The sequence below is a fragment of the Hydra vulgaris genome, chromosome 01 (genome assembly GCF_038396675.1).
Source record: "Hydra vulgaris chromosome 01, alternate assembly HydraT2T_AEP".
Lineage (NCBI taxonomy): Eukaryota > Metazoa > Cnidaria > Hydrozoa > Anthoathecata > Hydridae > Hydra > Hydra vulgaris.
In genome coordinates this window covers 7,805,001-7,821,911 of record NC_088920.1, presented here as the reverse complement: position 1 = coordinate 7,821,911, position 16,911 = coordinate 7,805,001, and the positions used below count along the sequence as shown (strand labels likewise).

Below are 16,911 nucleotides of genomic sequence, written 5' to 3'. Positions count from 1 at the left end.
GAGGCAATAGTTTTTTTTGTATATTTTTTTTTAACTTAGTTTTTTTCTTCTTTAACTTTTTGTTGCTCAAGTAACCGCCGTTTGAATTTCTCTTTTGTAAGGAGTTTTTCACATTTTGCTTATACTCTCTTCCTTTTTTGTTTTTGTTGTTCTATTATTGTCTGCTAATACATTAGGATATATGAGTGACCTTGAAGCTTCTCGCATAGCTGACCTTAGTGTTTGTAATCTTGAAGATTTAGGGCTCCAACTTTCAGGGGATTGATTGAGAAAGTCAATACCTGCTTTTCTTCTTTCCATCTTGTCCACGAAATCATGCTACAGCATTAGCTGGAGAAAGTCTCTGACACAATTGTTTCAATAACCCTGTAAAAGCTGTCTTATCAATACTTTTGTGTTGTTTCTCTTGCAAACCGCTTTAAAATTTTTCTCCATTCATTTTTTAATGGTCCGAAGACAGCCACATCTATTGGTTGTAATGCGTATGAGGAACTTGGCGGAAGACAAACTTTTTGGATATGATTGTCCGTGGCCACTTTTATGGTACGAGGCTTTTTTGGTACATGGCTTTTATGGTACATGGCTTTTTCAGATATACAAATACTCTCTTCGTTAAGTGATATGTGAAGAGCCCAGTCTCGTCAAGGTTGTAAATACTACTCGGTACAATGTTATTATTATAAATTACATCAGATAAAATAGTAAAAAATTTATCTACAACTTCACGTGTTAAACTTTTAGCTCTTGAAAATGTAAGTATTTCAGGTTTACGTAATTGAAGTTCATCAACATCGCGCTTCTTAAAGGAAATTATTCAATTTTTCCCAGGAGTTCCATTTTTAAAAGGTGTTTTCATCCTCATTGTCGTGCAAAATTGAGCAACTAAATTACTAAATTGAGTTACTAAATTATTTTTTGTCTCATTCTTTAGGAACAAAATATTCTTTTGCAGCCTGATAAATAGCCTTTTTTCCTCACATTTTAACATAATTGCCCTTTCCAAACTATCAGCATTTTACTTAGGTTTTATTTTTTTATTGTATCATTTTGGCTTTTTTTAAATACTATCTAAAGTAATATTTATAAAAAATCTGTTAAATTTTTTAGTGAAATGAATTAGCATGAATCATAACATATCAGCAAAAAAAATATTTTAACACCATATAGGTCTTGTTTAAAATTTTATTTGACCTAGCCTAGGTCCAAGGTGAACATATTGTTTCACACATATAAATAAACATGTTTCTTAATATATACTTCAAAAATATAAACTTCATACATAAGTATTTAATAGTTCTAAAGAATTATTAACACGAAAATAGTTACGTCAAATAAGATTAAAAAAGTTGAAAAAGAGCTTGAAGATATAAAAGAAAGTTTAAACTTCAACGAACGTTGATAATAAGATTAAAAATAGTTTGATGAAACTAATAGGTTTATAATGTTACTAAAAACAACTTCGATAATATAATTACTTATCATAATATTTTACATTTATAGGCCCACTTTACTCCACCTGATTATATTTCAAATTTTAAACAAACCATGTGCGTTAGTGTCTTACAGGTATACTATCCTTAAAGTATAGTAATTTAACTTACTATATAAAAAAAAACATTTTTCATACGTTTACGCCTTATTTGAATATATTTTCTCTGAAGTTTAAAAACGGAGAAAAAAATGACTTTGTTTATGTATCTAGCATTTTAGCTAAAAAAAGGTGCCGTTTCTTACATCATAGCTAGGTTATATTTTAAAATTAATTAGCCTAATATGTTATAACAACGTTGTTAAAATTTCAACTTTATACCTAAAGCCATTATCAATTTAACAGATAAATATGAATTAGACCCAGATTACCCCGTAGACCCACATTACCCCACCCTACCCTAATTATGCTCAGTTTCGCCAGGCCTTTCAAAAACAAAACAAAAAAACACATAATTCACTACCTAATACAGTCTTTAAAAATTATTCTTTAATATTTTTATTATCAAAACCTTAAAAAAATACAAACAAATTTCAAAATTAAAACCCCGTGACATGCGTTTACCAAAAGCGCACTTCTTGTGCAACAAGGACTTGGATTTATGACACATGATCCAATTTTCTATGGCGGATCCTTATATTTTTCTTTTGCAAATTAAATAAAAAAATTCTGATTCACATCGGGCATTATTCTTTTCTATAGACTTTATTAAACTATATCTTGTTGATAAAATCTTTTTTTTATTTTATTTGTTTGTTTGACGCAAGCTTTTGAAGAGAACAAACGCTTTTCACGGCAGTTTCGTAATGGAACTTTATTCTGGGCATGCGCATTGACAAATATTTATTTGGTTAATTATTCAATAAAGATGCAGAACGCAAAAAAACAACATAAAAATCACTTTTTTAACAACTAAATTTTAAATACTTATTGATAAAAATAGTTTATTAAACTTTTCTATTTTATTAAATATTAGGTTATACTAGTTTTCAATAAAAAAAAAAAAAATATATAAAAAGCATTAATCCCTATTTTATAGGATCTAGAACTTTTCAGTTTTTTTAGTTAAAAATTTAAGGGAAGTCAGTAATTCTTGATAAATAAGTACTTAAATGAATTTTTTGAGAAAAGCTGAAATGTTTAAGAGAAGGAGTTAAGGTATTTGGAGATTCTGTCAAATTTTGAAGAACCGATTATTTTTTTTTATATACTTTTTTCGTAAAATAAAAATATACGTTTTCCCCCTAAAACTTCCGAAAGTAACTATAGAAACTTTCTAAGATGTCCGCAAAAACTTAAGGAATAACAATCTAATAAATATAAAATGAAATATTCTTTGTTGTCTAGTATACAAAATATTAACTATTTATTATACTAAATATTTATTATATTCGGAAATATATATATATATATATATATATATATATATATATATATATATATATATATATATATATATATATATATATATATATATATATATATATATATACATTATTTTAATAATAAACATTAAAATTAAGTCGTTATGCAATTACTATCGTATATACAATTATCTATGAAACATCACAAGGCTTTTCTTTTATAAGTTTTTCTTTCTTGAATAGTAGGACGAATTTCCAAAGCTTCAGGGGAGTTTTTGATGTAATGATTAGACAGAATACTTTGTGGTCTTTGTTTTCCTTTCATATGGCAGAAGGTGCTGTTCATACTGTTGAATTCAGCATGCATGCTTTCTAAGCCTTGCTCTCCATAAATATCAAGACCTAAACCCCAATTTCTAATGAAATCAACACAATGGTTTTCTAATAAATGCATTTTTGGCGTAATGGACTCATTGGGCCATGTTTTACGAAAGTAACTCATTAATTCTCCAATGGCTCCTTCTGATTCCAAAAAAAAAATTAAATTAAAAAACGTGAAAAACAAAGTAAGAATAATTATGCAAGCAAGAGGAAATTTAATACAAGTAACTTAATACAAACAGTTTATAAACATGTATTTTTACCTAATTCTAATAATGGATTATTATTAATTATTTCACTTGAATTCATAAAGTTGTAGCATGTACCGTATTTGGAGAACAAATTTACAAATTTCTCACTTAAGATCTTTGCCTCATTATGTACATCTGTATCAATAAATCCAAGATCTGTTACTATCTTAGGTATCGAATTGCAAAGATGTAGGACACTGTTTAACTAATAGATGAAAAATAAATTTTATAATTTACAGAATTAGTATATATATATATACATAGATATATATATATATATATATATATATATATATATATATATATATATATATATATATATATATATATATATATATATATATATATATACTTCTATACATTATATATTTACAAAAATATTTATACAATTTATATTTACAAGCAATAAATATAAAGCATTTTCCGTAGTAAGCTTGTCTTTGAACATTAAGACCACATAGAACTTCATCAAGCTTTTTCACAAGTGGTCCATGCGATTTTTCAAATGTTTTAGTTTTTAACTCTTCTAATTCAATAAGCTATATAAAAAACAGCACTACATAAACACACACACACAGAAGCATTTGCTATTGCATTGATAAATGTTTCATTCACATAAAACTATAGATTATTTTATTTCATTATTTCAAATATTAACTTAATATACCTTAGCATTTTTCTTCTCCATAAAATGAACTACTCTGGGCTGAAAAATTTCATTGAGATATTCTTTATTTTCAGGAGAACGTAGAACTTGTGTTGCCATTGCTTCATGAATTAGCGTTATTTTTTCACAATATTCAGAAATAATCTTTTCTTGTTCATATATTTTCAACTGAAGTGCAATGTACTCATCAAAACTTTTGTTGTTTACAGTGTTATTTCTTAAACACATTTTAGCTGCAATTTTTATATCTATGAGATGACAGCCAATTTTCCAGCATATTAAAAAATTTAAGATAAATTCCTAATGAGATATGCAACGATGGAATGCCAACCTCGATTCATTAAATCAATAAAAACAATTTTAAAATGATATAAATAAGTAAAAATATAATATACTATAAAAATGTAATATATTATAAAAATACTTGTGTTAAAGGAATATTGAAAAGTGGTGAATCAATGACATTGTTACAATACTTTGCAAACCTTGGTATTTGACATTTTTGAATGAATTTTTGCAAATCTGCATCAAGCGTTTCCAGCGTACGACTGGAACAATTACTTAGTTGTTGAGCATCTGGCTTTTTCATCTCTACACGAGTTATATGACAAAACAAGCAAGCATGTCGACCTAATATGATAATATAATTTTATACATTGCATTTAAAAAGCCACTAAATATGATTTGTTTGTTGCACAATTTTATTATTTGAATTTATACCATTTGCACCAGTAATTCCATATGCCGAACATAAGAACTTGTAATCACCAAAGATAAATACTCTTATTTTTTTCTCACTAAAAATAATTTTTTTTAAAGTAGATTAAAATCTATTTATCTAAATACAATATGAAAACAATATGATAAAATAAAACCTACTTCCAACACAGTGACTGCAATTGATTAATTTGTTGTGTGAACATTGAGAGACCCACAATAAGGTTGGGTTTGTATTCTTTTGCTTCAAAAATACTAAATACATTTGTGTTTCTTCTGGCATTCGGCTTATCAACATTCACAATTTGATAACACATCTTACAGGATCCACCACCATAATCACCACCAATTTTAATATGAATTTCTTCATTTTTTTATATTGGAATGCTGTAGCAAATTTTTTCTATTTAATTTGTAATTGAATTTAAAATAATTTTAAAAAATAAATAAACTTTTAATAAAAAAGCATATAAAATGACAACATTTTTATACAGACACACATTTATGTAAAATACTATCTTTACTTTTTTAGAAGATTGAGTTTGTTTGTTATATGTGATGGAAGATCTTTAATGTATCCCCAAGGAGCATTTTTTGATTCAAATGAATCACTGGAGTCTTTTAAAAGAAAGTTAAACGGAGCATTGCAAACTACCCAATCCTCTCCAGACCAGGATTTAGCTACTTTTCGTTGCTTTTTGTTTGATGCACATTTTATATCTTTGGTTTTAAGCCATCTATAATAAAATTTTAAACATTTTGTTTTTTTATTTATTCACACTTTTATTTTAGTTTGATTTGGTCAAATTTAAATTTTGTATATATATAAATAATATATATATAAATAATATATATATAAATAATATATATATATATATATATATATATATATATATATATATATATATATATATATATATATATATATATATATATATATATATATATATATATATATATATATATATATATATATATATATGAAGTTAATTTACCTTGCAAGTATCTTCATGTTTGAATATGTAATTCCCATATGAGCTTTCATACTTATCATTTCTTCAGCACTTACAACTGATAAAGGTATGTCTGACATCTTCAATATTTTAACTTGATCTTTTACTTCGAATGAATTCAAAATAGCAGAGGTTTGCTGAAGTTTTGATGTGGTGGCCATACCAGAGGTCACATTTAAAGAATTTAAAACAGCTTGATGTCTTTTTTTAATTGTCCTTTTACTAACATCTGAGCCCTCTTTGTATGCCATCGAGTTGGAAGTAAAGTACAAAGGCTAGAAAGAAAAGTGAAATCAAATTATGTTTTATTAATTACAACAAAACATAATACAGTTTATTTTATTTTGCTATATATTAAAAATACGCCTACCCTAGGTCCTCCGGAAGGAAATGCAATAAAGTTTGACTCAGAGATAACTAGCTTTTGCTTTATTACATGTAATGCAGCATCTTCGACAATCCGTGGTATAGCATCATTGTCTTTTAATGTTGATTACAAATAAAGCATTTTGTTTCTGTTTCCAGCTTTCCTTCAATCTCCTTAAATATACACACTGAGCAAAAAGAATGATGACAATCTTTTAGTATTAGTGGCTTATACATAATGTTGTTGCACAAATTGCATATACATAAGTCTAAATGGGGATTTGATACAGGATCAATATCAATTGCATTTAAACGCAAAGTTTGTTCTGGTATACTAGCAATTAAGCTATTAATGATTGGCCTGGTCCATCTTTTCTGATTTTGTTCTATTATACATGGTCGACCAGGTTTACATTTTTTAACTTTCCTACCAGAATCTTTAGAGAAACAGGATTATTTGTCTGCACATGCTAATGGCCATTCAACTACTTTAACACTGGTGCTAGAACCTTTTTCAATGTTCCTCATAATGATATAGCACTTCCTACACATTTTTTGTGGATGAACATTTTTATTATCAATGTTGATGTTTATATAAAATGAATTTTCGATTCTTTCAGAATATTTACACACATCAACTGAGTCTTTCATTATATATTCTCCACATATTCTGCAAATGAGACTTAACTTGGATAAATGGTCCATGTTTATAAAATATCTAAATATAGCATTATGTAAGATAAATTAAAAATTAGCCCCAAAAAAAAAATAATCGGTCTCTACAATTAAGTTTAAAGGAAGTACAATAAACTGATAAAAATAAAAATATTTACTTTCAGATACAGAAAATTCGTTATATTATAACATAGATGCTTAAAAAATATGAAATTTTAAGAACAATTTTTTACCGTTTAATTTAAAAGTTTTCCTTGAAAATCCTATTTGCAACACCAAAATTTAAAAAACAAGATTTTATCAGTTATCTCTGAAACAAATCGCTTCGGTTAGGAAAAATTTCGAAATATCAAACATAAATAAAATCAAGTTGGAGTAGCTGAGCTTCAGAAAGAAATAATTGAAATAACCTAAAATTTTCTCCAGTTTTACAAATGTTGACTGCGCATGCTCAGAATAAAGTTCCAATAAGTATCAATTTGAAACTGCCGTGTTTGTTGCGCAAAAATATTAAAAATTCTTCTGAAATAAATAAAAGTTTTTGAATAGAAAAAGTGAATAAGTAAAGTATTAAATAAATAATTTTGTAATAAATAATAAATATAATAAAGTAATAAATAAATAACTTTAAATATAATATAGAAACATAAAAAGATCTTGTTAATATTAAGAATGGCGGTAACACACCAAGAAAAAAATAATAATAATGAAAGAAATGCCGGATGATTTTAAGAAGGAAACATAAGTTATATTTAAAAACCAAGAATAATCTGTAACTTCTAATGTTAGTGCAAACACAAAAATATTTAACGAAAGATTGAATAAATTTGAGACAAATATCATTGCCAACGCAAAAACGCAAAAGATTAAAAAAAATTTAAACTTCAATGAACACGTTGATAAAAAAATTGAAAACAGCAAAAAACATTTATTTAACAAAATCGATAAGAAACAATTAGAGAAAGAAAGAATTGATAATGAATTTTTAAACAAATAAATCCGTAACCTTAAGGATAGATCACGGAGATTTAACTTTAAAAATGATAGCATATGTGAAGACAAAGTCGAATTTTGGCAAGCAACCGAAGAAAAGGTTCATTAACTTTATTCTTCAAAAACTGGGTTTAAAGGGCATTGAAATTCAACGTGCACATTGTACTGGACCGAAAAAAGTTGGGCGTCCGAGGGCAAAAGTTTTAAAACTTCAACAATGCAAAGACGAAGCAAAAATTTTAAACGAATCAACTCGTTTCAGAGAAACAAACATTTAGGTAAATGAAGATTTTTCTCGCGAAACGGTTGCAATTAGAAGAAAATTGTTTGCGGAAAAACGACGTTTGAATGGTGAGAATGTTTCGGTTCTTTACGGTAAAATTATTTTTTTTTTAAATAATATTTTTAAAAACGCTCTAAACAATATAATCTTAGTACGCATTCTTAAAAAGAAACCTTACTTAAACTAATTTTATTTTAAACATGGTTTTGAAAACATAGATCCAGATAATAATTTTTTTCGCAATACGTTTAAGGTTTGCGCTTATTTTTATCCTAAAGAAATAGAAGGTTTTCTTTTTCAGAATGCAATTTAAAAATGTTCAAATCGAATTACAATTCTCCACCTCACTATAAGAAGCTTAAATCAGAATTTTGAAAAACTTTTAGATTTTTTAGAGGAAGATTTTCTTTTTCAAAATGCAATTTAAAAAAGTTTAAATCAAAGCATGTTTTACAACACATCGTGAAAACAAGTGACGCAGAAAAAAAAAAAAAAAAAATTGTTTTTGGGGACTTTAATATGAATTGTTTTCTTTACTACGATGACCATATAGTTAAAAATTTTTATGAAACAGGATCTATACCCTTAATTAAAAGCCCTACTAGAGTAACAATAAACTACCCTAATAGATAATATCATTACAACAGACATTTTTAATAAAGATATTCAAAAAGTTATCATAAAAACTGATATATCCGATCATTTTCCTATATTCCTGATTTTCAACTCAAATTTAGAAAAAAATATTAACACCCCAATAGTTGTAAAAAAACATATTTTCAAACAAAAAAAATCTTGAACTATTTAAAGATCAGTTATCTTTATTCCATTGGAATCATATTGATTTTAATGACAATGCAAACAATATTACGAAACTTCGTAACATTCTGTTTACAAAGCTAATTTTCCAATTGTTGAAAAAATAATAAAAATAAACAAAACCTCAAAAAAGTCCCTGGATTACGAAGGGATTAAAGAAATTGTCAAAACTTAAACAGAAGTAATATATTAAATATCTAAAAACAAAAACACTTGTTAGCGAAAAAATATATAAAAACTACAAATATCTATTTGAAAACATACGTAATAGCCTACAAAGAAATTACTACTCAGAACTAATTAATAAATGCAAAAACGACTTAAAACGCACATGGCAAATTAAGAAAGAAATTACTGGAAAACAAAAATCATGCTTAGGTTTCCTGCCACAAATGATTAAAGTTGATAACATAAGTTTAACGAATCAAGAGCCATATCCCATGAATTTAATGAACTTTTTATTGGGATAGGTCCTTCCCTATCAAATTAGATTCCAAATACGACGGCTTCCTTTAATGATTTCCTCGTACCTATGGATAATTGCTTTTGTACTGATGAGTTAACTTCAGAATTATCTTTTGAGGAATTTGATATAGCTTTGAATTCTTTGAAAAGAAATAAAGCAACAAGAGCAGATAAAATTAATGGAAATGTAATTATACACTGTTTCGGTATATTAAAACATGTTCTTTTTAAAGTTTCTTTTTAAAGCTTCTGTTAATCAAAGAATGTTCCCTGAATAATTAAAAGTTGCTAAAAAAATTTTTAGAAAGAATAATATATACAAACATCTCAAAAAAATAACTTACTATATAACAAACAATTCGGCTTTAAAAACTCAACAGAGCATGCAATAATCCAATTTGTGCATGAAATCTCGAAATCCTTTGAAAAATCGCAGTACATGTTTGGTATCTTCATTGACTACCAAAAGCTTTCGACACATTAGATCTTTATGTTTTACTACAAAAACTTAAATATTATGGAACAAAAGGTACTGCTTTAAAATGGTTTAGAAGCTACTTAACAAAAAGAAAACAATTTGTAATTAGTAGCAACGGTTATCAAAATATTATTTCGATATCGTCTGTGATGTTCCTCAAGGTTCATTCCTCCGACTTTTCTTGATATACATAAATGATATATAAATCCTCGGACTTTTCTTGATATATATAAATGATTTGAATAAAGCTTCTAACCTTATAAGTATCATGTACGCAGATGATACCAATCTATTCCTCTCAAGCAGTAATATATATGAACACTTTACCACTATGAATAAAGAATTACAGCATTATATATTGATATATACAGCATGATATACTGTATATCAATTTGGTTTAAATGTAATTAGCTAACTTTAAGTATTAACAAAACCAAATAGACTCTATTCCATTCCTATGCAAAAAAGCGACTTTTACCAACAAACTTGCCGCAGCTCTATATAGGCGAAATTGAAGTAAAAATACTTCCGTTACAATATTCTTAGGCATTTATCTCAATAAAAACATCTCCTGGAATCAACACATTAATTATGTATCTACTAAAATTTCAAAAAACATTGGGATTCTATATAAAGCTCGTAATTACCTTAACAAAATTTGCTTAAGCCAACTTTATTACTATTTTATCCACAGTAGCATAAATTATGCTAACCCTGTTTGAAGGAGTACAGTAAAAAGTAAGTTAAAACTTCTTTATCGTTGTTAAAAACATAATTAACTATGCTGATCGTTTTACACATACAAAACCTATTTTTACTGAAATGGGGTTATTAAATTTATTTGAACTCAATGTTTTTAAAGTTTTATGCTTTGTATACTTATGGAGAAATAATTTATCCCCAACCGCTTTTAATAATGTTATTAAACTCAAACCTAACAACAAATACGATACGAGAAACATAATTATTTTAATGAACCGTTTTTTCACACAAAATTTATTAAATTTTGCATTGCTTCTCGTAGGCCCACCTTTAGAATAATATTGTTTTGCTGAATTTTGATCAACCAACTTCCTTTTATCTTTTTAAGCTCAATCTAAAAAAATGTATTTTTCCACTTGATAATTTTTTTATTAATCTTTAATTTTTAATCTTGCTTCATTTTGTTGTATGTTATATTTGTCTTTATTTTGCTTGCTTGTATTTTATAAGTGATCTTCTTTTAAATCCTAGCTTATGTTTAATTGTTAGCAGCTTATATATGTGTGCATCTTTACATTTGTAAGTTTATACCCAGTAAACACGCTTTAGTTGGTCCAACTGACGGGCCAGTATTGGCTATAGTTGGCTAACTCTCGGCATTCCGTGCCAACCATTAACCGACTGTATACTGCGTGTTTTTGAATCGTAAAAGTTTCCCGTACGTTTTATAAATTTATTTATAATTATATTTTATTTAAATGTTTCGTCGCATGGTCTAAGTGACGAGAGTTAGTTTAATTTGAAGCAATTAATCATTTATTTTCTTTCAATCGATTTTTACCTTTTAATTAAACTTTTAAACTCAAACTCTTCTTCACTTTTTAATATAACCGTTACGCTGGTAAGTACAAATATTTTACTTTTATCCATTAGTTACACATTCAGATATAGATTTTGACATTTGTTAGTTTTTAAAATAATTTTATGATGACACTATTGTTGTATTTGTATTAGACATTTTATCTCTATTTTAACTATTTATAGGAGTTAAAATACAGCTAAAATGTGTATGTGCGTATATAGTAGTATGTAAAAAGTTTATAAGGGACTCTAGTAATAAATCACGTAGATAAGATTACTTTACAATATATTTCTTGAAGATACGACTCGTTATTTACAATAAACCTTGGATCACGCCAAGTGAATACGCCAAGTCACACGTAGTGTTATATAAACGCAAGAGAGCGAGAAAGGAGCGCTTTCTCTTATATATATAAAAACAAGAAACCAACTGGCTGTTGCGTTAGCAAACTAACGCAACACTGCGGCCGGCACTTTTAAATTGTTATTTAAAATTTTAATGTTCTTTTCACTCACAAATGTTACTTGAGTTGATTGTTCTTCAATATCGTAATGTCTTTCTAACAGATAAAGTTTATTTGCTGTTCTTTTAATAATAACAGATCTATCGCCAGAGATGACACGTATTTCGGCAGCACGTACTTGACCATCATTTGAATATCGCAACCTTTGCATAACCCCCATTTTCCACACTGAACATGGAACCTTTGGATCGCCGATTATCACAACATCGCCGACTTTCATTTGAAATCCCCAACTTCGATGTGTCACGCTTTTATGCAATTCTCGTAAACTTGTTAAATATTCTTCTTTCCTTAATTTCTTCTTTTTCTTCAGAAATGCCAATAGAAATCCAAAATTGCTTCTTGGTGTAAATATCTTTGCTTATTATTGCCTTGGTCTGTAGGTAAAAGGTTACTAAGATTCACAGATTCTAAAGGTAATTTCCTCCCAAACACGAGATGATTTGGGGTTAGTGGTTCGTCACCAGGCACATCGTAAAGAAATGTAATCGGCCGGTTATTGATAGTAACAACAATTTCAGCCAGAATCGTAGTCATTTCTTCGTAAGTTACTCTTGATGTTTCAAGCACTTTTTTAATCACTCTTTTGGTGGTTTGGATCATTCTTTCGAATATCCCTCCCCACCAAGGAGCTGCTGGAACGTTAAAACACCATCGTATACGTCGTAAACTCGTGAAGCTTTGAGTTTCTTCCGCAGAGAAGTTAGAACCATTATCACTTATGAATTGTAAGGGTGCGCCAAAGCGACTAATAAAGCGCCGAAGACCACGAATGCAAGCTTCCGCTGAACAATCGGGCACCAAATCTAAATAAAGAAAACGTGTACTACAACATGTAGCGACAAATATCCACGCTTTGTACATCATATTAGATTCATAAATATTTTTAATCATAATTGGACCGCAAAGATCTACTCCAACGTACTTAAATGCATATTTATCACTAACTCTCGATAAGGGTAGAGGCGGAGAATTCGGATATTTATAGGGTTTACTGTCAAATCTTCTGCAAACATGACAATTTCTAATTATAGTCTTAATTAGACTACGAGATTTTGACAACCAAAACTTAGTTCTCAATTCATTTAATGTTTCTTTAACACCACCATGTTTAGTAATATAATGATAATGTAATATAATTAAATTAGAAAAGTAACTCTTGATAGGTAAGTATATAGGAAACTTAGAATCAAAAGGAATCGGTGCGTTACTAAGACGACCTTTACAACGAATTAATTCATTAACAGTAAAAAATCCTAAATCTCTTTTAAGTTGGTTGTAAGACTCACTATTAAAAATACTTTTCTGAATAAATTTAATCCACAACAATTCCTGCATTATTTAGTTCTAAAGTAGTTATTATATAAAAATCATTATTGAATTCTTTTTTAATAATGCGAACAAAACGTAAAACTAAAGCTGTAACCTTAAGAAGACGATCGTATGTTTTAAAATTCTTGATATTCATAAAATCTAAATTAACTATAGAATGTTCTGAAGTAATTAAAGTTGCGACTTCAGACAGAGAATCTCCTTGCTTGCTTAAATCAAATGAAGGCCATGAAATAAAATCATTGAATAGAAAACTTGGACCTTTAAACCAAAGGTCGTTTTTTTGAAAAGTACTAAATCTACATCCGCGAGATATAATATCCGCGGGATTTCTTTCACTTTCAATATAACTCCAAAAATTAATATCATACAAAGAACGAATTTTTCCTAAGCGTTTCTCAACAAATGCTTCATATTTTTTATTTACATTGTTTACCCAATTAAGACAAATAATAGATTCAGAAAATAACTTGATGCAAGAAATATTTAAAACACAAGATAATTCTTTGTATACAACTAAAAACAAATTAGCTAACAATAACATTGCCCTTAATTCTAACTTAGGAATAGTATTTTTAAGCAAAGGAGAAAGTCTAGATTTAGAAGTAACTAGACAAGAGTTCGCAATTCCCTCAGCGCTACTCCTTAAATAAATACAACACCCATAGGCTTTTAGGCTCGCATCGCAAAAACCATATAACTCAAATTGAATGTTTTGGATCTTGACTACACACTTACTATACCATCTTGGAACACAAATAAAAGGTACTGCACCTAAATCATTAATAATATCATTCCATTCAACCAATATATCATCTCCTATAAGTGAATTCCAACCTAACTTTAACTTACAAATCGACTGAAATAATATCTTACATCTTACAATAATGGGATTCACTAATCCCAAAGGATCATAAAAACTTGCAACGAATCTAAGAATACTTCTTTTAGAAGGTTTATTGTGCACTAAATATAATAAATCCTGAAAGGAAAAAATAAAGTTATCTTCAATTTTATTCCATTTTAAACCAAGAACTTTTGTTATGTCACTTGAGGTTGGATTGTCCTCTTTGATTAAACTATTAAGCTCCATTGAATTTGACTCGAATTTCCTAAGGTAAAAATTTCCTTCTCTTAAACACGATTTCGCTTTATTATAAAATAAAAGTCCTTCGGCAACAGAATCGAAACTTGCATTAAAATCATCTACATGTAAAGATTGAATTAATTTCTTGCTAAATTCAAAATCGTTCGCAGCATAATGTTTAGCGTGATTAATTAAGGTCGCAGATAATAAGAAAGGAGAAGAAGTCACGCCAAACAAAACTCGACACAATCGATAAACACTTAAATCAGCACTTTTTAAATTATTATTGTCTAAATCAAATAAGTCTTTGTACCATAGAAATCTTACAAAGTCACGATGCTTTTCAGCTAATGCGATGTTTAAAAAAGCTTTCTCAATATCGGCAATTATAGCGATCCGCTTTGCACGAAAACGTAAAAGTATACTATATAATGAAGTTGTAAGTGATGGTCCTGAAAATAGACACTCATTTAACGAAGGACCAGATGTGCAAGCACTTGCATCGAAAACTATACGCAACTTTGAAGTTAGTTTGTCTTCACGTATTACAGGGCGGTGAGGTAAATAGTGAACTTCACCAATATTTGATTCAAAATTAGAGACTTTCTCAATAATGCCTTTAGATAATTGATCCTTAATAATATTATTGTAAGATGCAAACAAATCTCTATCGCTTGCAAGTTTTTTCTCTAATGCTAAAAACCTAGACTTGCATAAATTGTAATTGTCGCCTATCACCGGATGATCTGTTTTAAAAGGCAATTCGACTTCATACATTAAACCATTAAACTTAATATTTTTCTGAAAGTTTTCATAAACAATCTTATCACTTTCACTAATTTTGGAATCATCCCATAATAAATTAAAGTCATTTTTAATTAAAACTTGTTCCCTATTAAAATCAGACGCAACCTTTAAAACATGAGAAGTTAAAACAGTTGAATAATCAAATTGATCCCTATTAACTATCATGGGACCACTTATTAAATATCCTAATTTAGATTTAATCGCTACGGGACTAGAAGCTCCCCTAATAATAGAATTTTCTATAAACTTCCAATAAAAGTTTGCTCCTATTAAAATGTCAACTGATAAATTTTCTTTAGAATTATTATGATCGGCTAATTTAAGACCCTTAAGATGTTTATAATTATTACGTGCTATATTAATATGCTGCCCACTTAAAGGGGAACATATATCCTTTACAAAACATTCAATACTTATAAAATAACCATAAATACTTTTGATAGAAACTGTCACTCTATCTAAGACTTCAGAAATGCTACCGTGCCCAAATGTTTTAATGTTAATTTCTTTACTATTAATACGTTTTAGGTTAAGTTTGGCACAAGTCTCAGGAGTTACGTAGCTTAGTTGCGAACAATTATCAAATAAAATTCGGCATGTAGCAAATCTGGAATGATCTTGATTTTTAACAGTAGCTATTGCTGTTTGTAACAATACGGTTTCAGTAGGTTGAAGAACAGATTTAGAAGCAGAAAGAAAAGATGTACTCGCTACTGAAGTCAACTCGCTGTCTTTGTTGTTATTATGTTTATCTCTATTGTCACTGTCACAAATAGATACATGATGAAATCGATTGCATTTAAAACATTTTAATTTTGATGAACACTTATTGCTATAATGTTTATTACTAAGACAACGGAAACAACACTTTTTATCACTTAGAATCTTTTTTCTAGCCGTAATGTTAGTTACTAATTTACACTGATGCGATTTGTGGTTATATTCGCAAAATAAACACACAGGTGAATAAGAATCATTTCTTTTATAATTATAAGTTTTCTTATCGTATTTACTATTTGAATTATCACTCGAATGAAACGTACTGGCAGTGAAAGGTAAAGTATTTACGTTAGAAGAATTTATGTGTTCTCGCGCTCTTAACTCAGATTTTAAAATATCGAACACATCTTTAATTTCCCAGGTTCCATCTTCATCTAATTTACGACTAATAATTAAATTGAGCTCCTCTGGAAGCTTTTCAAGTATTATTGGTACAAGTAAAGACCCATATATCGAGGAATTAATACCAATATTTTCTAGACTACGTATCTGAATTTCCACAGTATCTAGAAGATTTCGCAAAGAACTTATATTTTTAATATTGTTAATGCGTTCAAGCTTTAATAATTTTTTCATATAAAAAGAAACTGTCAATTGTTTACTCGAAAATCTTTGTTTTAAAATATCTAAAGCTATAATGTGATTATCGTTAGAAAGCGACAGACCATTAATAGCTGAATATGCTTGACCTTGAACCAAGTTCCTTAAATAAGTCATTTTTTGAATATTACTTAGGTCATCGTTTTTATTTATCGCACAGTCGAAATTTTCCCAAAAGGGTTGCCAATTTTCCCAATTGCCGTCAAATGCTTCAATTTTCAAGGTTGGAAGCTTAATCATTATATTACTTTTAAATG

The 16,911-nt window shown here is 28.2% G+C and overlaps 3 protein-coding genes across 3 annotated transcripts in view; all 3 read right to left on the bottom strand.

Moving 5' to 3' along the window:
* Positions 1-4,365: 4,365 nt before the first annotated feature.
* LOC136074768 (uncharacterized) lies at positions 4,366-5,240 on the bottom strand. Its single transcript, XM_065787069.1, has 4 exons — positions 5,032-5,240; positions 4,873-4,949; positions 4,577-4,782; positions 4,366-4,483 (listed from the first exon to the last, which is right to left on the bottom strand). The coding sequence occupies exons 1-4, from the start codon at positions 5,184-5,186 to the stop codon at positions 4,382-4,384; spliced, it is 540 nt and encodes a 179-aa protein (XP_065643141.1). The 5' UTR covers positions 5,187-5,240; the 3' UTR covers positions 4,366-4,381.
* A 149-nt stretch (positions 5,241-5,389) lies between these two features.
* On the bottom strand, positions 5,390-12,268 carry LOC136074041 (uncharacterized). The gene is made up of 3 exons (XM_065786340.1): positions 12,041-12,268; positions 5,865-6,157; positions 5,390-5,606 (listed from the first exon to the last, which is right to left on the bottom strand). Exons 1-3 carry the CDS (start codon positions 12,266-12,268, stop codon positions 5,390-5,392), a joined length of 738 nt encoding a protein of 245 aa, XP_065642412.1.
* An 89-nt stretch (positions 12,269-12,357) lies between these two features.
* Positions 12,358-16,911, bottom strand: part of LOC136074040 (uncharacterized) — a 4,891-nt gene continuing 337 nt past the window's right edge. Inside the window, exons 1-2 of the mRNA XM_065786339.1 lie at positions 13,475-16,911; positions 12,358-13,380 (exon numbers count right to left, since the gene is read on the bottom strand). The exon at positions 13,475-16,911 is cut by the window's right edge and continues 337 nt beyond it. Coding sequence (XP_065642411.1) covers positions 12,358-13,380; positions 13,475-16,911 — 4,460 coding nt within the window. The remainder of the gene's footprint in view (positions 13,381-13,474) is intronic.